This window comes from Phyllopteryx taeniolatus, chromosome 7, assembly GCF_024500385.1.
Source record: "Phyllopteryx taeniolatus isolate TA_2022b chromosome 7, UOR_Ptae_1.2, whole genome shotgun sequence".
In the NCBI taxonomy this organism is placed as follows: Eukaryota; Metazoa; Chordata; class Actinopteri; order Syngnathiformes; family Syngnathidae; genus Phyllopteryx; species Phyllopteryx taeniolatus.
In genome coordinates, this window is record NC_084508.1 from 2032501 (window position 1) to 2060278 (window position 27778).

Here is a 27778-nt window from a genome sequence, read left to right on the forward strand (position 1 = left end):
CCAAAGTAAGACATAATATATGTGCATGAATGAGAGGGGTGGTGGGGGAAGAGTGAGGTTACAGGGAGAAGAGATGGCAAGGGTGGAGGACTTGAAATACTTGGGGTCAACCGTCCAGAGCAATGGAGAGTGTGGTCAGGAAGTGAAGAAACGGGTCCAAGCAGGTTAGAACGGGTGGAGGAAGGTGTCAGGTGTGTTATGTGACAGAAGAGTCTCTGCTAGGATGAAGGGCAAAGTTTATAAAACAGTGGTGAGGCCAGCCATGATGTACAGAATAGAGACAGTGGCACTGAAGAGACGACACGAAGCAGAGCTGGAGGTGGCGGAAATGAAGATGTTGAGGTTCGCGCTCGGAGTGACCAGGTTGGATAAAATTAGAAATGAGCTCATCAGAGGGACAGCCAAGGTTCGATGTTTTGGAGACAAAGTTAGAGAGAGCAGACTTGGATGGTTTGGACACATCCAGAGGAGAGAGAGTCAGTATATTGGTAGAAGGATGATGAGGATGGAGCTGCCAGGCAAGAGAGCGAGAGGAAGACCCAAGAGAAGGTTGATGGATGTCGTGAGGGAAGACATGAGGCCAGTTGGTGTTCGAGATGCAGGAGATAGGCTTACATGGAAAAGGATGACGCGCTGTGGCGACCCCTATTGGGGAAAGGAAAAGAAGAAGAAGTGCAGTCCAGTTACCATTTATTTTTCAGAAGATATCAAATAAACTACATTTGTTAATGCATCTCAAGATTCAAATGAACCTTGCTTGTTGCATTCCTTAACCGAAGAGCACTGACAGCCGTATTATTGGGGAGCGATTATTTTGAAGGTGGCTTTCACCGCGAGTTGGCGACCTATTACCGTAATGCCTAGTATGACCAAAATTAGGGGCGGCTGGCTTGATTGCTACTTTACAAGTGGAGGCTGGCTTGACCGCAGTCATTTTCGGGGGTCCTTAGCCACCCAATGTTTTGCACAATGCACATACCGGCGCTATATACCGACTGGGGGCGTGCCTTTAGCGTCCTCCTTCACGCGCACCCTTCCCCCTTTAACGTCCACATGCTGTCCTCAGTCATGTCCGCCTTCCTCTATATAAGCAGCGTGTCGGCAGGAAATGCTCCCAGTCAGTCAAGTGGTGCGCTCATTAAAGTCCGACAACAACATTTACAGATTTTGGAACTTGGTGCACACATAAGGCGCCCCGTCCATTTTGGAGAAAATTTAAGACTTTTAAGTGTGCCTTATGGTTGTGAAAATATGGTAACTACATATGTCCTCTTTATACAAATAATAAATTGATGACAAAACATGATGAAATGTAAATAATAAAAAAATGTGGGTTTTTTTGCAATAATTTGTACAGCACAGGTGTCAAACTCAAAGCCCGGGCCCAGGTCCGGCCCGCCATATCGTTATATGAGATCCGCTATAGCAAACCCTGTGCATCTACTTCATGTTTCTTGCTAAAATCTGTACCAAAATTGAGCCACTGATAACTACAGTGGGCGAACTAAATTTTTTTTCATAGAGTAATATATAGTTTTATGGATGCGATACAATTTAGGAGATTTATACCTTGGCAATGATTATTTCTTGTTCATACTCGTTTTTACAAAACGGCTTTTTCCTTGTCATTGTGCAAACATAATTAATTTGATGAGCTATAATGACTCTTTTATCCATGACTGAGGCACTGTCACCAACTTTCATCTAGTTTCATCTCGTAGATTGGATACTGGACAGTAACATCGAGGTTGCCTGAAAGAAATTAAACTAACTTGGATTAGAAAAAATGTTTAGTGCAATATTCGTCTAAATCCAAACATCCATAATATCTATCAATATTTCATGAAAGATGATAAATAAAATGCAGATGCACAGGCACACAAGCTAAAGCACTACTAACTTACCGTTGTTTCTAGCAATCTCTGAACCACGCTTTCCGGGATTTTGGCCAAGTGCTGAGTGAAATAATGTAGTGCCCCTTATGAAATTTTTTTTTTTATCTTAACCTTGAGTTACACCAGTATTTAATCTGAAAGATTAGACTGACTTTTATGATGTTTCTGTGCCTAACTTTCAAATGACAAAAATGTTGGCCCACTGTAGTTCACAAATTGTCTTCCCTTTTAATAATGTTGAGCTATTGCAAGCAACTTTTTGTTAACAACCCCTGTTTAAAAATCGTGCAATAGTTGAACAAATTATTTTAATTGACTTCTGATTTCAAAAGTGTTAATCAATTTGGTGTGCGTACGTAATAATATGAGAAGGTGATTATTAATTAATATTTCACAGTCAAAATGGCCCGCTGAGAAAAAACACGAATACGACGTGGCCCGCAATGAAAATTAGTTTGCCACCCCCGGTGTACAGCATGTGGAAAATCACCACACCATATTAACCTAATGACAAAATTTCGACAATATCGCTTCATATGACAATCCAGATAAGTGAATATTCCATTGAGAACTGTTCAAAAGTAAACTTTTTTTTTTTTTTTTGGTGTTCAAAAGTGCAACTTTGTCTAAGCTTTTCAAAATCTCAGACAAACTATTAAATTGCACCACAAGGTGGTGCTTCAATGTCATATTTGGAAAGATGTGACATTTTTGAGACGAGCAGAATGGCACATGACCAGAGAGAGCAAATCACAAGCATCGGCTTTACAAGGAGGAAGTGATGGGGAAATGCGGCTATTTTTCAAATGTGACTACAATTGTAATCACGGAAATTTCTAAACGCAACTGTAATTCAACGACACATATCCCAGTATTGTAATGGATTACAATGACATAAATTATGTAATTAAATTACGTAACCTTGTTACATGTAATTAGTTACTCCCCAACACTGATGGTAAGGTATTTGCTTAGCATATCTACCAAATAGTCAAACGTTTCTTGGTTGTAATCTGGGCTTGGACCTGTGTGCAGAGGTATGTTTTCCCTGTGGTTGCATTGGGTTTGGTTGCTTTCCTCTCATTCATCATTAAAATAATTTTTTGTTTTTACTTTGTAGTTGATTATATGCAGCTGCGCTTGCTAAGAATGTTAAAACATTGCCTGTACAGTTGAAAATGTTTTTATGATGAGAAGAGTTTAACCATGAAAAAGGATTATTTCCTCAACTTCCGATGGAGAAGTTTGGGTTCCACATTGTGCAGCAGATGAATGTCGAGTTTGCCGTCTTACCTTGAGCCAGCACAAGAGCAAGAAGAGCTAAAAAAAATAATAATAATAAAAATAAAAAAATAAAAAATAAAATCACATCTCACCCCCGCTATTTCGATGACAGCAAGTTCTGTGATCTCATTGTTGACATTGAGGCGGGCGGCACTCTGGAGGAAGGTGATGGCTTTCCGCAGATCTCCCTCTGACACCTTCACTAGTGCTAATATACTCTAGATCGATGGGCAACACACATCAAATAAAAATAGAAAAGTTAAACCATTGCATACGCAGCACATGAATAATTCAACACAGAGTATAAACTAGGGGTTGAACGACTACAGTGTTTTTGGAGTCGACGCTCAGGTGATGACAGTTGAGTCGTCGTCGACTAATTGTTGAGATTGATATTTTTCTCAACTCGCTGGGTGCGGTAATATAAATATATTAAAAATATAACCCCAAAAACCCCGATGACGTCAGGACGTTTTCCCTTGCCCAGACGCCGGTCACCCGGGCACCCCTCTGGCTCAAAGGCGAGCGCTCGGTGGCCGAGCCTGCACACACGGAGCCCGGCCGGAAACAGCTCGAAAGGGTAACGTGGCTAACCGCCTTTGGGAGGGGCCATAGGGGTCGGGTGCAGTGTGAGCTGGGCGGTGGCCCAAGGCGGGACATCGGCTACAGAAGCTGGCTCTAGGGAGGTGGAACATCACCTCTCTGGCAGGGAAGGACCCTGACCTGGTGTGTGAGGTCAAGAAGTTCCGACAAGATGTAGTCTGGCTCGCCTCCACACACTGCTTGGGCTCTGGTACCAGTCTTCTTGAGAGAGGTTGGACTCTCTTCCACTCTGGAGTTGCCCACGGTGAGAGGCACCCAGCAGGTGTGGGTATACTTATTGCCCCCCGGGTCAGCACCTGTTCATTGGGATTCACCACGGTGGACGAGAGGGGAGCCTCCCTCCGCCTTCGGGTGGGGACACAGGTCCTGACTCTTGTTTGTGCCGATGCACCAAGCAGCAGTTCAGAGTACCCACCCTTTTTGGAGTCCTTGGAGGGGGTGTGGAGGGTGCTCCCACTGGGGACTCCATCGTTCTGTTGGGGGACTTCAATGTTCACGTGGGCAATGACAGTGAGACCTGGAGGGCCGTGAGGGGGGAGGAATCCCCCCCCGAATCAGAACCCGAGTGGTGTTCTGTTATTGGACTTCTGTGCACATCACGGATTGTCCATAACGAACACCAGCTTCAAACATAAGGGTGTCCATACGTGTACGCGACACCATGACACCCTCAGCCGCAGTTCGATGATCGACTTTGGTCGTGTCATCGGACATCCAGCTGCATGTCTTGGACACTCGGGTGAAGAGAGGGGTGGAGCTGTCAACTGATCACCACCTGGTGGTGGGTTTGCTCCGGTGGTGGGGGAAGATGCTGGCCCGACCTGGCAGGCCCAAACATATTGTGAGGGTCTGCTGGTAAAGTCTGGCAGAATCCCGTCAGAAGGAGTTTCAACTCCCACCTTCGGCAGAACTTCACCCACGTCCCGGGGGACATTAAGTCCGAGTGGACCATGTTCCGCACCTGTATTGCTGAGGCGGCCGACTGGAGCTGTGGCCGTAAGGTGGTCAGTGCCTGTCGTGGCCGCAATCCCCGAACCCGTTGGGGGATACCAGCAGTGAGGGATGCCTTCAAGCTGAAGGAGTCCTATCGGGCCTTTTTGGCCTGTGGGACTGCTGAAGCAGCTGATTGGTACTGTGGCCAAGCTCTACACCCTCGGCAGGGTCTTTGAGGGTGCATGGGAGTTCGCTCAACCAGTCTACATGTGTTTTGTGGATTTGGAGAAGACTTCCGACCGTGTCCCTCGGGGAGTCCTGCAGTGGGTGCTTCGGGAGTATGCAGTACCGAACCCCCTGATATGGGCTGTTCGGTCCCTGTAAGACCGGAGTCAGAGTTTGGTCCGCATATCCGGCAGTAAGTCAGACTCGTTCCCGGTGAGGATTGAACTCGGCCAAGGCTGCTCTTTGTCACCAATTCTGTTCATAACTTTTATGGACAGAATTTCAAGGCGGAGCCGAGGCGTAGAGGGGGTCCGGTTTGGTGGTCTCAGAATTGCAGCTCTGCTTTTTGCAGGTTATGTGGCTCTGTTGGCTTTACCAAGCCGTGATCTCCAACTCTCACTGGAGCAGTTCGCAGCCGAGTCTGAAGCGGCTGGGATGAGAATCAGCACCTCCAAATCTGAGACCATGGTCTTCAGTCAGAAAAGGGTGGCGTGCCCCATCCAGGTCGGCGATGAGATCCTGCCCCAAGTGGAGGAGTTCAAGTATCTTGGGGTCTTGTTCACGAGTGAGGAAAGAATGGAACAGGAGATCGACAGGCGGTGCGGCGTCTGCAGTGATACGGACTTTTTATCGATCCGTTGTGGTAAAGAAGGAGCTAAGCCGAAAGGCGAAGCTCTCAATTTACCGGTCACTCTACATTCCTACCCTCACCTATGGTCACGAGTTGTGGGTCGTGACCGAAAGAACATGATCCCGGATACAAGCGGCCGAAATGAGTTTCCACCGCAGGGTGTCCGGGCTCTCCCTTAGAGATAGGGTGAGAAGCTCGGACATCCGGGAGGATCTCAGAGTAGAGTCGCTGCTCCTCCACATTGAGAGGAGCCAGATGAGGTGGCTGGGGCATCTGATTTGGATACCTCCCAGACTCCTCTCTGGTGAGGTGCTCCGGGCATGTCCCACTGGGAGGAGACCCCAGGGACGACCCAGGACACGCTGGAGAGACTATGTTTTTTGGCTGGCCTCGGAACCTCTCGGGATCCCCCCGGAAAAGCTGGATGAAGTGGCTGGGGAGAGGGAAGTCTGGGCGTCCCTGCTAAAGCTACTGCCCCCGCGACCTGACCTTGGATAAGTGGTAGAAAATGGATGGAAGTTAAACTTTAATAGATTATTAGATTTAGGGCCCACAATTTAAATAATTTCAGGTATTAGTTTATTTTTAAGGAGGCACGGTGGCCGACTGGTTAGAGCGTCTGCCTCACAGTTCTGAGGACCGGGTTCATTCCCCGGCCCCGCCTGTGTGGAGTTTGCATGTTCTCCCCGTGCCTGCGTGGGTTTTCTCCGGGCACTCCGGTTTCCTCCCACATCCCAAAAACATGCATGGTGGGTTAACTGAAGTCTCTAAATTGCCCCTAGGTGTGAACGCGAGTGCGTATGGTTGTTTGTCTGTATGTGCCCTACGATTGGCTGGCAACCAGTTCAGGGTGTACCTCGCCTCCTGCCCGATGATAGCTGGGATAGGCTCCAGCACCCCCGCAACCCTTGTGAAGATAAGCGGCTCAGAAAATGGATGGATGGATGGATGTTTATTTTTACATAATTTGGGTTTCCAGCTCATAAAACCCACGAAATTAGGAATTAAAAAAATTAGAATACTGTGAAGAAATCACCATTTACCTCTCAGCTTTTGTAGGGAAAAAAAAGAAAGATTAGTGTCACATTGAATCAATCAAAACATGGTACTTTCGAAATGATGTGAACCTTCAATACTTGATTGGGAATCCCTTTGCTTTAATCACTGCCTCGATGCGCCATGGCATTGAGGCAATCAGCCTGTGGCATTGCCTGGGAGTTATGGAAGCCCAGATTTCCTTGATGCTTGGTGTCAGGTCTTCTTTGTTTTTGGATCTGGTGCCCCTCATTTTGCTCTTGATAATACCCCATAGATTCTCAATGGGGTTTAGATCCGGTGAGTTGGCTGGCCAGTCAAGCGCTGTGATCAAACCAGGTTTTGGTGCTTCTGGCAGTATGGGGAGGGGCCAGGTCCTGCTGGAAGATGCATCTCCATACAGATCCTTACCAGAAGGAATCATGAAGTCAGCTAAAACATTCTGGTAGACTGTTGCTGTGACCTTGGATTTACAGGTAAGAAGTTTACCAACAACTGCACTGGACATTGCACCCCAAATCATGACTGACTGTGGACATTTCACACTGGACCGCAAGCAGCTTGGGTTCTGTTCTTCACCAGTCTTCCGCCAAACCCTTGGACCTTGGTTCCCAAATGAAAGGCACACTTTACTGTCATCGGAAAAGAGGACCTTGCACCAATGGCCAACAGTCCAGTTGAGACACTTCTTACATTGCCTCAGGCGCAGAAGTGGCTTGACCCGAGGAACCCGACAGTTGTAACCCATCTCCTGGATGAGTCTGATTGTGGTGGTTTTTGAAGCTGTGACTCCTGCCTCATTCCACTCTTTCTGGATCTCTGCTAGCTTCTTGAACCCTCGCTGTTTGATAATCCACTGAAGACCACGGTCATCTCTTTTGCTGGTGCATCTTCTCCTGCCACATTTTGTCCTTCCACTAGACTTTCCATTGATATGCTTGAACACAGCACTCTGTGAACAGCCACCCTTCTTCGCTATGAACTTTTGTGGATTACCCATCCTATGGAGGGTATCAATGATGGTCTTCTGGCCAGTTGTCAAGTCTGCAGTCTTCCCCATATTGAACCCAACTGAAGCAATTTAATGACACCTGGGGAAACCTGTGAAGGTGGTTTGAGTTTAGGAGGTGATTAGTGTGTGACACTAAGTTTAAAACATTTAAAAAATTGGGCTGATTTCTACACAGCATTCCAATTTTTTGAATTCCTGATTTTGTGGGTTTTATGAGGTGGAAGCCCAAATTATGTAAAAAATAAACAAATACCGTGATTTCGCGTGTATAATGGATATTTTTTCCCTAATAAAATTGTCAAGTCAATAGTGTGCATTATACATAGGTATAGGAGAAAATGAAAAACTTTCCCATTTTATAAATGTATGCCGCCATCTAGAGGTTATGAAAAAGCTGTACACTTTCATTCCACTATTTCACCGCCCCTAGAGGTTATGAAAAAGTTTTACACTTTGATTCTAGTATGCCACCTTGAGGTTATGAAAAAGGTGTAGCCTACACTTTCATTCCAATATGACAGGGGTATATACATACAATTGTGCTCATAAATTTACATACCAAGGCAGAATTTGTGAAATGTTTTTTTTTTTTTTTGTTTTTTTTAAAATACGACTGATGACTGAACAACCATCATTAATTTCTTTGTTATGTTTTGTTTAATGATAATGCTTTTCTGAAATGCTTGACAGTTTAATTTGAATTCTATTAAAATAAAATTAAATGTTTTGCCTGGTCCATGTTTTCTTAAAAGAATTGTACACATCTTACAAATTCTGCCTGAGTAATCAAACATATGAGCACAACTGTGTGTTTTCTCATTTTAAATAAAAGTAGGGCTGTGAATTTCAAAATAAGAGCAAGTAAATAAAAAGAAAGTATGTTCAAATAATGTGCTTAACTTCAGAATAATTATTTGAAAAAACTAACAAAATACAGGTAATACTTCATGTTTTGATCACATGGGTAGAAGCAAAAACATGCATTGTAAAAAAATGCATTATACATTGGAATAAACTGTACAACAGTAAACGACTGTCTTGCAAGGACTTCCAAAACTGCAAACTCCCTTTTTAATTGCTGTAATAAACGGCTTCAAAGTGTGAGCTTAATTATGTAACCCAGTTGATATAAGGTTTCTTCCTTAAGATTTGTTTTTCAATTATTTTTCATAGTTCAAAATAAAAAAAGGTACATGAAAAAAAAGTGCAATTATTCATCTTGGTCTCATTTTTCACCTGAGAAAGCTAGTATTTTAGCATTTTTATGGAAGTTTTTTATTCATTACAGGTTTACCATTCTTGCATTTCTATTACCTCTTTTGTGTACTTGAGTTTCTCCTTCCCACAGATCTCTAACAAACGGTCTTCTTGGACCTGGTCAGCAAGTGGTTTAAAACGAAACTTGGAACATCTGGAAGTCAAGGGCTCAATGATCCTACAGGATACACAGACATTCACTTACACTGATAAAAATGGACATGATGTTTTTGTTTGGCTGTGATGAGGCGGATGCTCACCTACTGATGTAGTTACAAATAAGACAGAAACGTGTGGTGCGGGACTCCTTCTCCATTGTCCTCCTGAGCGCAGCCTGAGCGGGTGCAGTCATGGAGTCAGCTTCATCCAGGATGATGAGCTTAAAAGGAGGACATGGCTTCCCACTACAAATGCAGCACATAGCAGGCTTGTTAAACACCACAGGGAATTTTAGGCTAAAAACATTGTCATGAAAAAGGTGTCCAAGGCCCTACTGTAGGTGTAAATTGTACAAGATGTGTACACACACACACATTTTACATTTTTACATGATGTGAGTGTGTACGAGTTAATCCTCACTCTGGCAGAGTCCCTGCTACAGTGAGCTGAGCAAAGTTTTTGACCTTTTCCCTGATGACCTGAATGCCCCTTTCATCTGAGGCATTGAGCTCAAGCACCCTCTGCTTGTACAGTTCTGGACTGGATAAAGGAAAACAGAAAATAGATCAGGCAAAAGACAGCAATCAAAACAAAAGAGCTGGTTTTCAAATCCAACTAACTGCAACGTTTGTTTACCCCTGAAAGCGACAATAAACGCTCCACTCACCCATAAAGTCCTCTCGCAGCAGCTAATATGGTAGAGGTCTTTCCTGTACCAGGTGGCCCATAGAAGAGCAAGTTTGGAAGCTAAATTGGGGACACAAGCATAATAGGCAAAAATTAGTTTTTGAATGGTAGAACTCTCTAAAAAGATGGCGCCTACCCGTGTTGACACCTCGGTTACGTGTTCTCTAGTATTGTCTATGTTGTTGTGTTTTTCGTTCGTCTTTGGAGACATTACACGACTCCCTTACACAAGGGAAGACTTGTTAAACATCAGGGAGTCCACCCCAGACTTTCTTTCACCAACTTTCGCAAATCCGCTCAGTTTTTTCCCCAAGTTACTCACCGGGGCAGCGACTGCGGTCTTTGGCGCATGGAGGCGAAGGCACAGAGGCAAGCGAGCCGCCATCCAAGTTAAGCTCCGCAAGAGAGGATACAGATTGCCGTTCCCGTCGATCCACCTCGTGAATCGATGCTCCCTACCCAACAAAATGGACGAGCTTCATCTTCTGATAAAGACCAGTTAAGACTTCGGACGTTCCGCCGCCCTGTGGTTTATGGAGACTTGGCTTTGTGAGGCTGTACCGGACGGCGCCGTAATGCTTCCCAGCTTCCATCTTCACCGGGCAGACCGCATCATGGAGTTATCCGGGAAAACAAAAGGCGGCGGGATATGCTTCCATACCAATGAAAAATGGTGCATGAACATCACGGAGCTCAGCACACACTGAAGCCTGCATTTACAATTGCTGTAAGCCATTCTACTCGCCGCGTGAATTTGCAACTTTCATTCTCCCCGGTGTTTACACTCCGCCTCAAGCTAACACGAACGGCGCACTGCTAACGCTCGCTGAACAAGTAAACGAAATAAAAAAAAATAAAAAAAACACCCAGACTCACCCCTCATTATCCTCGGAGACTTTAACAAAGCTAAACTCAACCACGAACTCCTGAAATACAAGAAGCACATCGACTGTCCTACCAGGGAAAATAACATTTTAGACCACTGCTACACAAACGCTAAAAAACGCATACCGTGCTATACCTCGTGCCGCCCTGGGCCCGTCTGATCACTGCTTAATTCACTTAATACCAACATACAGGGAAAAAAATTAAACGTGCGAAGCCTATGGTGAAAACAGTGAAAAAGTGGACCAATGAGGCAAAGATGGAACTTCAAAGCTGTTTAGACTGCACAGACTGGAGTGTCTTTGAAAATTCAGCTGACAGCCTGGATGAATATACGGACACTGTTACATCCTATATCAGTTTCTGTGAAGATGTGTGTGTACCAACAAAGTCATTTCGCACATTCAACAACAATAAACCGTGGTTCACTGCCAAACTTAAGCGCATATATGTGTATATATATAGGCTGTTTTGTTTCGGCGACAAACGTCTTTCAGTCTGAAAACAAAAATGCACTTTTGACCAAACATTGTTGGTGCCTGAAAATGTGGTGCATCACTTAAACTGGCCAATAATCTAATAAAAGTCCTGAACCTACTGTATAATGTCCACTACATTTGGACATAGCTTGAAAGGCTAAGGAGCAGTAGACTGGACTAGAGACCATGCTAACCATCAAAATACATTTTAAATCAAATTCATGGAGAGAGGAAAAGTGGGTGAGACAGAGACAAACATAGTTTGCATTTTCACAGATATATCCAAAAATAAAAAGTTAAAGTGATATTAGTATATTATGTTATGGGCTCAGTTATTACATTTGCAAAGAATAGCCATAATAACCAGCCAAAAGTAATTATGTTATAGGTTCAGGACTTGTATTATGTTAAGGGACCATTACATTTAAAAAAAAAAAAGAAAAAAAAAAGGGTACATTTATTACGTTACAGGCTGTTATTATGTTATGGGCTTCTTCAGGCCCCATAAAGGCTTAGGCCCGCACTGCAATGGCTGTCAAATAATGTACAGTGTTGACAGAAGTGGGGGATGTGGACTAATATTTGGTGAACGTCATTTGTGTGTTCTGAAAAGCGTCATTTTAACATCTACGTGCGACACAGTGGTTTTGTGATCATGATGAACGTGATAAACTTACATCTGCTCCTTCCAGTGACTTCTTCAACACTGCTACAGCTTCTTCCTGAAAGGCGACTTCGTCAATGCACTTTGGTCTACTAGGATAAAACGCAGAGCCAGAAAATATCCATTTAGCATTCTGTGTACTGCTGTTAAAATGTTCACAACACTGTTCCAAAAATACTGTCATTTCAACATGAGTCTGCAATTAATGCATGACACTGTATAGGAAGATACATTGGAGAAATTTAATTGTGGGGTTTTTGACATACTATTTTTCAACCCATGGAGTAAGCTTGGCTTTCTTTATGCTGGAACCTGAAGCACACTTGTCTTTCTGAGGTCGACTTGTTTGAACTGTTGCTCCTTTCAAAAATGCTTGCATGATTCTGTGTTTTCTACAAAAGGAAGTTCAAACATCAAAAGAAAAAGGTAGAACACAGATGAGCAACAACCGTTAACATCGTAGACATTTGTTTTTTGTTTTTGTCCTGTTCGGCTGTTATGTCAAGCAGAATGGAGCATCTGTATCCCTTTTACACCAGAACAGTTTTACTGTCACAGTGGAGTTTTTAAGCTGCATCAGTGGGTTCTCAGTATTATAACAGGTATTTATTGAGAATCAGAGTTGATCAGTCGAACAGAACAAAGTTCCTAGAAGGGAGTGAGAGAAGAAGACAAAAGACAAAGCACTAACTGTAAACAAGATGAGAAAAGTAAATCCTTACACATCTAGAACAATGAAAAATTAGATATGAGTGTTGTATGGGGCAGTGAACCCGACTGTACAACTACGGTGTTGCCAGGCACTGCTGCCTGACAGTCAAATCCCACCCACCCAAGACCCACCGTCCCCCACAGATGGGTGTGTGTGATGCATTAAAATCTCAAATCAAATCTTTCCCCATTGAAATGCCATTAATCTTTTTCCGCCCCACAAAAAATTGCAACATGGAGTGCTCCACAGTATTGTAGTTTATTTTAAAACAAAAAACAAAAAATACCATGATGAAATAAAATATAAATAAATAATAGTTTGTGCATCATGATTTGGGGCTTCAATGCCCACGGACATCGTGCTTCTGCTGTGGGTCTTGTACATCAGGGGGCAGTATAATACAGAAATAGTGTACATAAACGAACTGTTTCACAACTAAGTGACTGAGTAAGTTACAGTACTATTGTTAATTTTTCACAGAGGCTAAAGGATTTAAGATAAAGAATAATCCTGTGAGTATTTTTGTACTCTGTCTACATAAGTTGCTTCACCATTTATGTTGTAATATTCGTTGCTTAAAAGGTTAATATAACTCGACACGACCGAAATGGATTTTTGAGGCCAATGCAGATTCCAATACTTGCCAGAAGATTTTTCAGATAATTGATTAATCGGCCGATTACTTTTTAAAAATATCTCATTTTGCAGTGATTTTTCACATGACAGAAAACTTGCCATCGCAAATTGTTCAAATGACAATCGAGGTTTTTTGATCGGCATTTGGTTTGTGTGCACACGAAGCCTCCTGAGGAAATCAAGCGTTTAAAAAAGAAAACATATTGGATGGAAAGCGTCAAGGCTTCAAGAGACTTCATCTGGCCATCACTACCGGAACCAGTTTATTCGATACAACGGACATAAACGGTTGATAATTACTTTGGCCACTATACCCTCCCAGCCCTCGCAATTACCGGTAAGACCATCGGTACGCGAGAGAATTGCTGTAAGATGACTTACAACAATTATCACTCAGCTCACTTGCCTATTGCGAACCAAGTAGAAAACATTAGCCGCATGTTAGCATTTCATAAATTTCCCTTACCTGAAACGATGCAGTGCAAACTCCGACTTTGAATTAGCCCAGCAGCTTGTTTTATGTTCGTTTGTTGTTTGTTTTTTAGGAGGGAGTATTTATTGGATAATATAAGTCACTAAGATGCTTTTAGCTTGTGACTTGTTACTCAGGAAGAGGATATTTTCCCGCCCTGGTGACAACTTCCGGTGACGAATTTATAAAGCCAATCAAATGTTGATTCCAGTCATAGATATGAAAGTGAAAGCAGTCCGGGTAACCGTCGTGGTTACGCGGTGGCCATGTTGGTAAGGTCGATGCCCATCAAAGGCAGGCATGCATATATATATATATATATATATATATATATATGTATGTGTGTATCTATATATATGTATATATGTGTATATATATATGTATATATATATATATATATATATATATATATATATATATATATATATATGTATGTGTATATATGTATACATGTGTATATATATATATATGTATATATATATATATATATATATATGTATATATATATATATATATATATATGTATGTGTATATATGTATACATGTGTATATATATATATATATATGTATGTGTATATATGTATACATGTGTGTATATATATATATATATATATATATATATATATATATATATGTATATATATATATATATATATATATATATATATATATATATATATATGTATGTGTATCTATATATGTGTATAAATATATATATATGTGTATATATGTATGTGTATCTATATATGTGTATATATATATATATGTGTATATATATATATATGTGTATATATGTATATATATAGCGGCACGGTGGCCGACTGGTTAGAGCGTCAGCCTCACAGTTCTGAGGTGCGGGGTTCAATCCCCGTCCCCGCCTGTGCGGAGTTTGCATGTTCTCCCCGTGCCTGCGTGGGTTTTCTCCGGGCACTCCGGTTTCCTCCCACATCCCAAAAAACATGCATGAATTGGAGACTCTAAATTGCCCGTAGGCATGACTGTGAGTGCGAATGGTTGTTTGTTCCTATGTGCCCTGCGATTGGCTGGCAACCAGTTCAGGGTGTACCCCGCCTCCTGCCCGATGACAGCTGGGATAGGCTCCAGCACCCCCGCGACCCTAGTGAAGAGAAGCGGCTCAGAAAATGGATGGATGGATGTATATATATATATATATGTGTGTGTGTATATAAATATGTATGTATATATATCACCATACCACCATCCTATGCTATCTAGCCACACGCTCCCCTACCACTACCTAACAGTTGGTAGCCTCCTTCAGATTACATCGTCTGCACAAGATGTAATCCACCTGATGTGCTTCTATCTCCGCTCTTGTAGGTCACCCGATGTTCGTGCCTCTTCTGGGAAAAAAAGTATTCACTACAGCCATTTGCATCCTTGTTGCAAAGTCTACCACCATCTGTCCCTCCAAGTTCTTTTCCCGGATGCCGTACTGACCCATCACTTCTTCATCACCCCTATTACCTTCACCAACATGTCCATTACAATCTGCACCAATCACGACTCTCTCTCTGTCTGGGATGCTCAGAACTACTTCGTCTAGCTCCTGCCAGAATTTCTCTTTCACCTCGAGGTCACATCCTACCTGTGGGGCGTAGCCACTAATCACATTACAGATAACACCCTCAATTTCAAATGTCAGCCTCATCACTCGATCTGATACTCTTTTCACCTCCGAGACATTCTGAGCCAACTCTTCTTTTAAAATAACCCCGACTCCATTTCTCTTCCCATCTACACCATGGTAAAATAATTTAAACCCTGCCCCTAACCTTCTAGCCTTACTGGCCTTACTGCGTTTCCACCTGCTCTCCTGGACACACAATATATCAACCTTTCTCCTCATCATCATGTCAACCAACTCCTGAGATTTTCTTGTCATAGTCCCAACATTCAAAGTCCCCACATTCAGTTCTTTCCTTTTCTCTTTCTGCCGAAAAACCCGCTTTCCACCTCTTCTTCTTCTTTGACTTCGACCCACAGTAGCTGAATTTCCAACGGCGCCCCGCAGGTTGACGGCGCCGGTGGCGGACGTTGTTAACCCGGGCCACGACCGATCCGGTATGGAATTCTTTGGATGAACGCTCACATTTGATTGGCAAAGTTTTAAGCCGGATGCCCTTCCTGACGCAACCCTCTGCATTTATCCGGGCTTGGGACCGGCTTACAGTTTGCACTGGCTTGTGCCCCTCATAGGGCTGCATTAAGCTGCCATACTGGTAAATCTCAATAAATTATAAAAGTGTCAAAAGCTTAATTTAGTTTAGTTCAATTCAAAAAGTGAAACTCATATTATAGAGATGCACCACACACCGAAATATTTCATAATTTGTTTTATACATGTATAATTTTGATGATTATAGCTTTCAGCAAATGACAACTCCAAATTCACCATCTCTCGAAACAAACAAATTTATTTTTGATGTAGAATTTAGGCAGGAATTTGCCCCCTGAAAAGTATTTTCTAGGAGTACTGAAATCAACTGAGTTTTCTACCATATAAATTTTTTTTTTAGATGTATGATACATTTTTTCTCTTTTTGTCCTGTTCGGCTGTTAGGTCAAGCAGAACGGAAGATCTGTATCCCTTTTACGTCACTTTTTAGATGTATAAAACATCAGGACAAAGTGACGACAAACCTTTTATCAGTCTCGTAATTCGAAGGTTGCTCCACGAATTAGAAAAGAGTTCTCGATAACCAGAGGTCTTTTGTCGGACCCAAACACACACAAATGATACAGGTAGTGAATTTTTATTGAAAATTTAATGAGATCTAACATGGGAATCTGCAGGGAAACAATGCAGAAAACAAAACAAAACCAAGGACAGACAAACTGGCAAAGGAGACTGACTTGTGATATGAGGGTGGAATGCACATGTAGTGACAATGCATATAGCTGGGGGTTCCTGTTCTCGTTAATTTAAACCCAAATATGCACTAATCTGTACTTTTAGTCGATCGCAAGTTGGATTTATGTGCGTGGAACACAATTTAGGCAGGCTGGTCGAGCTCCTGAATGTTCGCTCGGTCTGGTCCACACGGGGGAACAGCTTTGGCAGGAAATGAGGAACGAAGAAAAAAGAGGAGGAGGAAAAACTAAAAGTTCCCAGGCAGGACGGCCGGAGCCCGTATGTCGATGTTCGCAGGACGTTCGTAGCGGGCGTGTGCTGCCTGCTTCCTTCCCCACGGAGTTTGCCCAGGTACCCATAAGGGCAGCTCGGGGAGCTGGCAGATGCCCAGCGACGGGAAAGGCGCATATACTGCCATCCAAGCAAAGTCTTTTTTTAGGGACGTCCCTGGTTATTTCAGAAAGACAATGCCATGCCACATTGGACGTGTTACAACAGCATGGCTTCGTAGGCTAGACTGGCCTGCCAGCAATCCAGACCTGTTTCCAATTGAAAATGTGTGGGACATTTTGAAGTGCAACGGACTGTTGAGCAAGTTGTACATCAAGCAAGAATGGGAAAGATGTCCAATTCAAGGTCATGTGACAGAGTGGTAAACATGGCCCGGCTTTTTTGTAATATGCTATGGGCGTCAAATTCAATATGAGTGAATATTAAAACAAACAAAAAAAACAAACTGTCAGTTTCAACATTGAAAAGCTTTTCTTTGTAGTCTATTCAATTGACTATAGGTTGAAAAGGATTTGCAAATCATTGTATTCTGTTTTTATTTACATTTTACACAACATCCCGACTTGACTGTAAATGTCAGTGACACTTTTGGATTTTGCTATCTTTACTAATAACGATTTCTACCGCGGTAACCATGTGTAAAGTTTATTAAGAAACATTTCATTCAACGAAAAGACAAACCAGTAAGGATAAATCACATTGTAACAAACAGGAGGAAAATACAACCTTGCAATTACACAGTGAAAACATATCTGTGGCCAAACTATAACAATTTTTTATTAATGTAAGAATACAGCCTAGCTCATGTTGGGCAAAGGCAAGATGTTACGATTAAAAAGCTCAACTTCATCTGACAAATTGTAAAAAAAAATAAAGAATCACTTCTTCAGTCAGACTTCAGGGCATAGAGAATGTCGTCTTGGCTAACATTAAGGCGGACGCGCTGCAGGATACCGAAGCGACTCGTCTCGAGCAGTAACAACCTGCAGGCTCCCAGGCGCTGACAGACCGCAAGAACCTCCGATACACCGATCGACTGCAGACCCTCCACCCGACACAGAGCCTGGTGCTGTAGAAATACCTGGAGGGTACACAGAAGCGTTGCGACTGTTAATTTATCCTGACCGTGTAAAGCCTACTCGTTACCATGGCGATGACAACAATAATGGATCGCGCCGTGTGTTTATAAGAACAAAATGGGGCAAAAAGTGTGCTGGTGGTCACCGGTGCTCGGGACAGGACGTTCGTTTAAGGCTTGCTTGAGGTATGTTCACGTACTTTTAATACCGTTTGCAAGAAGGCAACAAAACATTATGTAGCCTAGCAAGCTAGTGCTAGCGAACATGCCGGCGTTCTGTTGACTCATGCTCTAAGGTTTTGATGTGTGTGAAGTAATTTAATTACAGTAAGTTAGCATCCATTATTTCTGTCAAGTTGTAATGTTGGTTTGACCTGACTGATTAGAATCCACGATCTGACTAGAGCAGTGATTTCCAACCTTTATGGAGCCAAGGAACATACTTTACAATTGAAAAATCTCACGGCACACCAACAAACAAAAATGTCACAACAAGTGGATACATTAATTACTGCATTTACTTCCTGCCATCTAATAGAAGACCATTTATCATTTGTTCTGTCTGTCACTATGCCTCACTGGCATAAATGGATGAACAAATATACATTATTTATTGTCAATATAATTTTCGAGCAATTAAGTACTTAAGTATATACAGTAAATGCACAAGTCATTTAAATAGACAATGTTCCATCTTGTGATTGGATCGGTGATCAGTTGTCGTTTTTTTAAACTGATCGGTTACAGGCCCCAAAAATCCTGATCGTGTAAAGCCTAGAAATTAATTGAGGGATGTTTACGTTATTGAAAAAAGTTACAATGTCGGTTTTTTTCGGCTTATTATGGGATGAATATAAGCTACTGTAGTGGTTGTAAACTATATCAATAACCTGTGGCGATTGAGTAAATTTGCCATTTGAATCTTGGACAGATGTAATGAGTGTTTTTTTTCTTAGTTACGTCGAAGTAGGTTTCCGAGAAATTTTCCTGATTATTGTGCTCGAAATTAGTGTACCTTAGCTGTTGTAGTAGGAACTGCGTTCTTTTTTTCAAATTAGTTGTTGTTTAGCATTATGAAGTTGGTTGCTAAGTAGGACTGTCGGATGCATTGCATTGGGGACTTTAACGAAGCTAAAGTCAACCACGACCTCTCTAAATACAAGCAGCACATCGACTGTCCGACCAGGGAAAGTAACGTAGACCACTCCTGTACCACGCTAAATAATGCATAGCGTGCTATCCCCCGTGCTATTCTGGGCTCGTCTGATCACTGCTTAATTCACTTAATGCCAACATACGGGAAAAAATTAAACGTGCGAAGCCTATGGTGAAAACAGTGAAGAAGTGGACTAATAAAGCAAAGATAGAACTTCAAAGCTGTTTAGACTGCACAGACTGGAGTGTCTTTGAAACTTCAACTGGCAGCCTGGATGAATATACGGACACAGTTACATCCTATATCAGTTTCTATGAAGAGGTGTATGCAACAACAAAGTCATTTCGCATGTTAAATAACAAGAATCCTTGGTTCACTGCCGAATTTAAGCAACCTCGCCAGGATAAAGAGGACGCCTATCGAAGTGGGGATAGAGCCCCGTATAATCGTACCAGCTGACTAAAGAAATTAACATGGCAAAGAGAAATTATGCAGTAAAAGCTAGAAAAACAGTTCGCTAACGAGACTAAATCACTCTGGCGTGGATTCCAATCGCTCACCAATGAGAAGCGACCATCCCCCCAAGCTGAGAACAATAAAGTACTAGCTGATGACTTCAACACCTACTGCAGATTTGAAAGGACACTTCCCCACCCCACACCCACCTAGCCGCAACACCGACCACCATCACACCTCTGACTCCCCCTCCTGCTTTGACCATCCACGAACAGGATGTGAGACGTATCTTCAAACAACAAAAGATCAACAAAGTGGCAGGCCCAGACTTTGTGTCCTCATCCTGCCTCAAAGTCTGTGCCTCAGTATTCACACAGATCTTAAATCTCTGGAACTGTGCGAGGTACCATCCTGTTTCAAACGCTCCACCATCCCACTCCCCAAGAAACCTGCAATCTCGAGTCTGAATGACTACAGGCCTGTCACCCTGACATCTGTGGTCACAAAGTCCTTTGAACGCCTCGTGCTGGACCATCTCAAGAGCGTCACAGGGCCCCTGCTGGACCCCCTGCAGTTTGCCTACTGAGCAAACAGGTCTGTGGATGACACAGTCAACATGGGACTGCACGTCATCCTAGAAAACCTCGACAGCGCGGGGACCTACCGCTACCTGTTCGTGGACTTCAGCTCTGCGTTCAACACCATCATCCCCGAACTCCTCTCCTCCAAGCTTCTCTTGCTCAGCTGGAAATTACAGTCTGTCAGGACTGTTGTTATGTTAGTCATTTCAAACTGCTCTAAATTCCTGTAGGACTCAGCATCATTTGCACAATTGTCCAAAGAAAAAAATGTAATAAAATGGTATCGGCATTACCACATTCCTAGTAACCCCTTTTGGCTCAGTGACTGTGTTTTTATGTTTTTATGTCTCAAAACTATTCACTGTCAATTGACTGTCTGTTGTCAAGGTTAGAGCGGCTCCAACTACCAGAGACGCATTCCTTGTGTGTTTTTGACATACTTGGCAAATAAAGATGGTTCTGATTCCCACCTTTCACGTCGAAAAATTAACACAGACTGAGACTGCAGGACACAATTGAACAAAAAGTGGGGAAAAATAGAATATATGTGGACAAAAACAATAGATTGACTGCTGAGACCCAAATTTTTTGTTTCTATTTTATATTGCTCATTGTTGTTTATGTATTTTTTTGTTAAATAAAATCAACAAAAATCCAAGTGACAAAAAAAAAAAAAAAAAAGGGGGGGGGGGGGAAAATTACTTGAAAAATTCAGCTATTTTCCGTACAGCTTATATACTTACTAAGGTCACATTCAATTAAAATGTATTGCTGATAAAATGGGCGGCACAGTGTATGACTGGTTAGAGTGTCTGCCTCACAATTCTGAGGAGCGGGGTTCAATACCCGGCCCCGCCTGTGTGGAGTTTGCATGTTCTCCCCGTGCCTGCGTGGGTTTTCTCTGGGCACTCCGGTTTCCTCCCACATCCCAAAAACATGCATGGTAAGTTAATTGACAACTCTAAATTGCCCGTAGGTGTGACTGTGAGTGCGAATGGTTGTTTGTTTGTATGTATGTGGCCTGCGATTGGCTGGCGACCAGTTCAGGGTGTACCCCGCCTCCTGCCCGATGATAGCTGGGATAGGCTCCAGCACGCCCGCGACCCGCGTGAGGAGAAGCGGCTCAGAAAATGGATGGTTGGACAACGTCCCAACTTTATTGGAATTGGGGTTGTACACACACACACACACGTCATATTTTATTTCACTCGCTTCCTCAATGCGGATCAAAAAGAGAAAGAAATAATTTAATTGAAGTATCGATAATAGAATCCAAATTGCTAAATTCTTATCAATTGCCATTCCTAGATTCTGTGCCAATAAATCTTCCGGCCGAAATGCCACAATAGTGGCAAAATATAGGACCTTTAATCTTTACTACTCACAAGCATGACGACTTCTGAAGATTAAGAAAACACACGCGTGTATAAATATGTAGTTATTATTCGTGGCACTGGAGGCAAACAACACTTGGAACTATACCTACAAGTATGTCACAACTATTAACCAAATTGTAAAGGGACAAAGGACATGATATGAGAAGTTCTGGGAATATAGAGCAAAGTTGCAGGAGCAGTGAACAGGGCAGACCAATGACACTGAATCCAATACACTACCCACCGGTAATCAAATTTGGAAAAAAAAAAAAAAAACCCAGATACACCCCCAAAAAACTAAAACCCAAACAAACAAAATGAAGGTTTTTTATAATTGTAATTGCTTTTATTTTGCTTTGCTTTACTCTGCTGTCTGCTGCCAGGCAAATGAAAATCTGTTCTCAATTGCCTCACCTGGATCAATAAAGATTAAAAAAAAAAAGACTCAAACGCAAACTGTGTGCAAACCTTTTTGTTGTTTTATATTCTCTCATCTGTTGCATCAAATGATAAGGGGAGAACACAACAGATAGTGATTGTTGTTTACCTGCTGGAAGGTTGCTTCCTCCAAACCCAACCGCCGAAACTCTGCAATGACAGCTCGAAGGAAGAGCTGTTCCTGCACTGAAGCAGACCTGAAAGCACACACAATGGCATCTTTCGATATCAAAGCGATGAATTATTACTGTGAGGATCTTACTGGATGGCAGTGATGTAGGAGGAGGAAAACATCTCATCGAGTGCATCCATCACATGACTCATCCCCACCAATCTCGTGATGGAAGTGTTGGCAGCAGAGTGTTCGCAGAGCTCAGTGGCTCTGCGACAGATATCCAAACAGCGACGAGCGTCACCTGACAGAGCAGCCACCTGAGGAGAATAATACCACTTAAGTATTTGAGATTGAACTAAAATAGCCCTTTACAGGAACTTCTCTATCTATCCTGGTAGTTTGGGTCCCCCGTGTGTTTCTACCATTAAAAAAACTATTAGGGTACAGAAGGTTCCAGCTTTCTGTCTGTGTTTTGTATGTTTGTCAATGCACAAATAAACATTTGCATTGTACAATATGTTCTTTTTTTTTTTTAAACTGATAATGCAAACATTTACAGATACCCAATACAGCCATCCATCCATTTTCTGAGCCGCTTCTCCTCACGCGGGTCGCGGGCTTGCTGGAGCCTATCCCAGCTATCATTGGGCAGGAGGCGGGGTACACCCTGAACTGGTTGCCAATCAATCGCAGGGCACATACAAACAACTAACCATTCGCACTCATATTCACACCTACGGGCAATTTAGAGTCTCCAATTCATGCATGTTTTTGGGATGTGGGAGGAAACCGGAGTGCCTGGAGAAAACCCACGCAGGCACGGGGAGAACATGCAAACTCCACACAGGCGGGGCCGGGGATTGAACCGGGGTCCTCAGAACTGTGAGGCAGACGCTCTAACCAGTCGCCCACCGTGCCGCCAGTGTGCGTTGATGGACGCAGAATGCTCATGTTTTATGCGTCCCTGCTCATTTTTGTGCGTCTCAGACGTAGGATGCACATCTAACGAGATCCCTGCATCAATATGATTGAATGGTTACACCACTAATATATACAGTGCCTTGCAAAAGTCTTGGCCCCCTTCTCAAATTCTTATATTTTTGCATAGTTTCCACACTTTAATATTTAAGATCATCAAACGAATGTAAATAGACAAATATAACCAAGTGAACTTAAAATGCTGTTTTTACATGGTGATTTCATTTATTAAGTTAACTTAGCCATGTGTAAAAAAGGAATGGCCCCCAAACCCTAACAACTTATTGGGCCATCCTCACCAGCAACAACTAAAATCAAGTGTTTTCTACAACTGGAAATGAGTGTTTCACATCTCTGTGATGTGTTGGCCCACCCTGTCTGGCAGAATTGTTTGAATTCAGCAAAAATGGAGGGTTTTCAAGCATGAATGGCCTTTTTGAGGTCATGCCACTGCATTTCAATCCAATTCAAGTCAGGACTTTGACTTGGCCACGACAAAACCTTCCTTTTGTTTTTTAAGTCATTGGAGAAGTTGACTTGCTAGTGTGTTATGGATCGTTATTCTGCTGCAGAGCCGGGTTGGGCATCGAGAATCGAAAACCGTTTGGAACCGGGACTAACGTTCTGGTTCTCCCGGAATAGTTCAAATTAAAAAAATTTGGTACCCAGTTTCGATGCTTTCAGTCTGCTGATCCCGGAGAAGAAGCGGCGAAGAAGAATATGCACAAAGACGTGCTTGTGCTCAACCGTGGCGAAGTACCTTAACTTTGTTAAAATGAATGACCAGTCGCCTCAGTGCAACACCTGGAATAAGATTATATTGTGCAAAGGAGTCTTTCACGATGTGTAGCGTATGAAGCGCTCCGAGGCTCAGCCTACATCGCGCGGAGATTCAGTTCAGTCAACTCTCAGTCAACTGGGAAATAATAAAATACGTCTATGCCAAGATTGTGACAGCAAACAAGGTAAACTGTTGATTGCACTTTTGCTGGTGGTTTTTAGCATTCATTTTTTTCTTCAAGCGCCAATGACAAAAAGCTTAACGTTAAGCTAAAACTTCACCGTAGCATCTTTATATCAAAAAGAATTGGGCCAAAATACACAAACGTCTCACAGTATCACAAACACGAAACCTCCTGGTTCCATCCATTTAAAAATTAAAACAAAAAAAAAAAATCACCACTGCCGTGTGAAGTTACTTTTCGTGTGAAAATGCTGAGTTCCGGTGCATAGCCTTCAAAATAAAAGGCTACAAGCTTAAAACAGGCACATATAAACCATTCGACGTGATGAAACAGTCCCAAATAACTATATTAACAATGCAATTCCACACACATTGGCTTTTAGTACATAGGTTTGATATTGAGCGACTTTTTTTTTTTTGCCGTTTTTGAACTGTAAGACATTCTACTCGCTGTGTGAGTTCGCATCATTCATTCTCGCTGGCGCCTATATTCCGCCTCAAGCTAACACGAACGCCGCACTGCTAATGCTCGCCAAACAAGTCAACGAAATTGAAAAAAAAACCACCCGGACTCACCCCTCATTATTCTCGGGGACTTTAACAAAGCTAAACTCAACCACAAACTCCCTAAATACAAGCAGCACATCGACTGTCCTACCAGGGAAAATAACATTTTAGACCACTGCTATACTAAGCTAAAATACGCATACCGTGCTATACCTCGTGCAGCCCTGGGCTCGTCTGTCACTGCTTAATTCACTTAATACCGACGTACAGGCAAGAACTTAAATGCGTGAAGCCTACAGAGAAAACAGTGAAAAAGTGGACCAAAGAAGCAAAGATGGAACTTCAAAGCTGTTTAGACTGCACAGACTGGAGTGTCTTTGAAAATTCAGCTGGCAGCCTGGATGAATATACGGACACTGTCACATCCTATATCAGTTTCTGTGAAGAGGTGCGTGTACCAAGAAAGTCATTTCGCACATTCCACAACAACAAGCCGTGGTTCACTGCCAAACTTAAGCAGCTTCGCCAAGCTAAGGAGGATGCATATCAGAGCGGGGACAGGGCCCTGTATAATCGAGCTAGAAACCAGCTGACTAAAGAAATTAACATTGCAAAGAGGAATTATGCAGCAAAGTTGGAAAAACAGTTTAGCGCTAACGACTCTAAATCAGTCTGGCATGCATTCCAATCGCTGACTAATTACAAGCGACAATCCCCCGAAGCTGAGAACAATAGCACACTAGCCGACGACTTTAATACCTTCTACTGCAGATTTGTAAAGGACACTTTCACACCCACCAAGCCACACCACCGACCACAATTACACCTCTGACTTCTGCGTTAACCATCCATGAACAGGATGTGAGACGCATCTTCAAACAACAAAAGATTAACAAAGCGGCAGGCCCAGACCATGTGTCCCCATCCTGCCTCAAAGTCTGCGCGGACCAGCTCGCTCCAGTCCTCACTCAGATCTTCAATCGATCTCTGGAAATGTGCGAAGTTTCATCCTGTTTCAAACGCTCCACCATCATTCCAGTCCCCAAGAAATCTACAATCTCGGGTCTAAATGACTACAGGCCTGTCGCCTTGACATCTGTGGTCATGAAGTCCTTTGAACGTCTCATGCTGGACCACCTCAAGAGCATCACAGGTCCCCTGCTGGACTCTCTGCAGTTTGGCTATCGAGCGAACAGGTCTGCGGATGATGTAGTCAACATGGGACTGCACTTTATCCTAGAACACCTCAACAGTGCAGGGACCGACGCAAGGATCCTGTTAGTGTTCTTCAGCTCAGCGTTAGACACCATCATCCCTGAACTCCTTTCATCCAAGCTTTTCCAGCTCAGCGTCTCACCTGCCACACGTTTTCAATGGGAGACTGGTCTGGACTGCAGGCAGGCCAGTCTAGTACCCGCACTCTTTTACTACGAAGCCACACTTTTCTAACACGTGCAGAATGTGGTTTGGCATCGCAAGGATCCTGTTCGTGTTCTTCAGCTCAGCGTTAGACACCATCATCCCTGAACTCCTTTCATCCAAGCTTTTCCAGCTCAGCGTCTCACCTGGCATCTGGCAGTGGATTTACAGCTTTCTGACGGGCAGGACAAACCAGGTGAGGCTGGGGGAGGCCACCTCATCCACACGCAGCATCAGCACTGGGGTGCCCCAAGGTTGTGTCCTCTCTCCGCTGCTCTTCTCTCTCTACACGAACGACTGCACCTCAGCGCACCTGGCTGTCAAACTCCTGAAATTTGCAGATGACAACACTGTCATCGGCCTCATCAAGGATATGAGTCTGCATATCAACAGGAAGTGGAGCGGCTGGAGCTGTGGTGCGGCCGACACAACCTAGAGCTGAACACGCTCAAGACTGTAGAGATGATCGTGGACTTCAGGAGGCATCATTCGCCACAGCTGCCGCTCACGCTGTCCAGCTGCCTTCTGTCAACCGTCGAGACCTTCAACTTCCTGGGAATTACAGTCTCTCAGGACCTGAAGTGGGCGATCAACATCAACTCCGTCCTCAAAAAGGCCCAGCAGAGAATGTACTTCCTGCGGCTTCTGAGAAAGCACGGCCTTGCACAGGAGCTGCTGAGGCAGTTCTACACAGCGGTCATCGAATCAGTCCTGTGTTCTTCCATCACAGTCTGGTTTGGTGCTGCTACAAAAAAGGACAAACACCGACTGCAACGGACAATCAAAACTGCTAAAAGGATTGTCGGTACACCCCTACCCACCCTTGAGGACTTGCACGCTGCCATAACTATGACAAGGGCGTGCAAAATCCTCTCGGACCCTTCATATCAGCTCTTCCAGCTCCTTCCCTCAGGCAGGCGCTACCGATCAATGTAAACTAGAACTAGCAGACATTCCAACAGCTTCTTCCCTCTTGCAATCAACTTCTTAAACACCTAACCTACAATTCCATTGCAACATGCTGGCAATTTTTTGTCTTGAGTTTGTTGTCATATTTCTGTGGGGCCAATTATACATTACTCGTGCATTTGCTGTAGTAGTCTCGCCACGGTGCACTATTTGCATATCTGTTGTTGACCAATACTGGCCACTCATGCCAGAGTAGCATCTGCTCCATTTGCACAACGATTGAGGAGTATCTGCAACATTTGCACAATCAACATTGTCGCAGATTATCGCACTACTCGCTTGAAGTCTCGGCGCCCTTTGCATCATGGTCATTGCACCGGACTATTGCAATATTTGTCTTTCGAACTGCTCTAAGTGCTAGAGGACTGTATCTTTTTGCACAATTGTCAAAAAATAAAAAAAATAAAAAATGTACCGGCATTACCAGATAACTAGCAACCCTTTATTGCTCTGTGACTGTTTTTTGTCAATATCTTTATGTCTCAAAAGTGTTCTCTGTCAATCAGAATCATCTTTATTTGCCAAGTATGTCCAAAAACACAATGAATTTGTCTCCGGTAGTTGGAGCTGCTCTAGTACGACAACAGACAGTCAATTGACAGAACGGAGACGTCTGTGTCTCCGCTTTGATGCTCAGGCTTGTAATTCACTTAGCATCTGTGTGCCAAGTTGAATCTAGCATCCCCGTGGTCGTCTCCCGAGGCGGCTATGCGGAACAGCACGAGACTGGGGGTGCTGGGTGTCATCTTTAATGGAGTGTCCGTTACAACAGTATGTCGCAAATGTCACACAATGCTTAACTACTATATGTCAGTGGAAATACAACAGACATGACATCACATTTACACCGACATCAACCCAATTAGAAAATAAGAGCCAGACAAAAACAAGGAGCACACATCCTACAAACTTTATCAGACTTATTTGGACAGCATGATTCAAAGAGGGCAAAATAAATTGACTGGCCTATTGCTCCTGTTATTGCAGTCGACACTTTTCTAAATCG

General features: G+C 43.2%; 2 protein-coding genes across 4 annotated transcripts in view; both read right to left on the reverse strand.

Moving 5' to 3' along the window:
• The window catches only part of rfc4 (replication factor C (activator 1) 4), a 33756-nt gene extending 20019 nt beyond the window's left edge, over window positions 1-13737 (reverse strand). Inside the window, exons 1-8 of the mRNA XM_061780490.1 lie at window positions 13564-13737; window positions 12016-12141; window positions 11763-11841; window positions 9702-9781; window positions 9455-9574; window positions 9136-9279; window positions 8933-9053; window positions 3272-3397 (exon numbers count right to left, since the gene is read on the reverse strand). Coding sequence (XP_061636474.1) covers window positions 3272-3397; window positions 8933-9053; window positions 9136-9279; window positions 9455-9574; window positions 9702-9781; window positions 11763-11841; window positions 12016-12128 — 783 coding nt within the window. The 5' untranslated portion in view covers window positions 12129-12141; window positions 13564-13737. The remainder of the gene's footprint in view (window positions 1-3271; window positions 3398-8932; window positions 9054-9135; window positions 9280-9454; window positions 9575-9701; window positions 9782-11762; window positions 11842-12015; window positions 12142-13563) is intronic.
• A 2593-nt stretch (window positions 13738-16330) lies between these two features.
• The window catches only part of orc1 (origin recognition complex, subunit 1), a 54477-nt gene continuing 43029 nt past the window's right edge, over window positions 16331-27778 (reverse strand). For all 3 annotated transcript variants that reach the window (XM_061780012.1, XM_061780011.1, XM_061780010.1), the window contains 3 exons: window positions 22083-22252; window positions 21930-22017; window positions 16331-17816 (listed from right to left, as the gene is read on the reverse strand). In XM_061780012.1, the coding sequence (XP_061635996.1) occupies window positions 17622-17816; window positions 21930-22017; window positions 22083-22252 (453 nt within the window). In that variant the 3' untranslated portion in view covers window positions 16331-17621. The remainder of the gene's footprint in view (window positions 17817-21929; window positions 22018-22082; window positions 22253-27778) is intronic.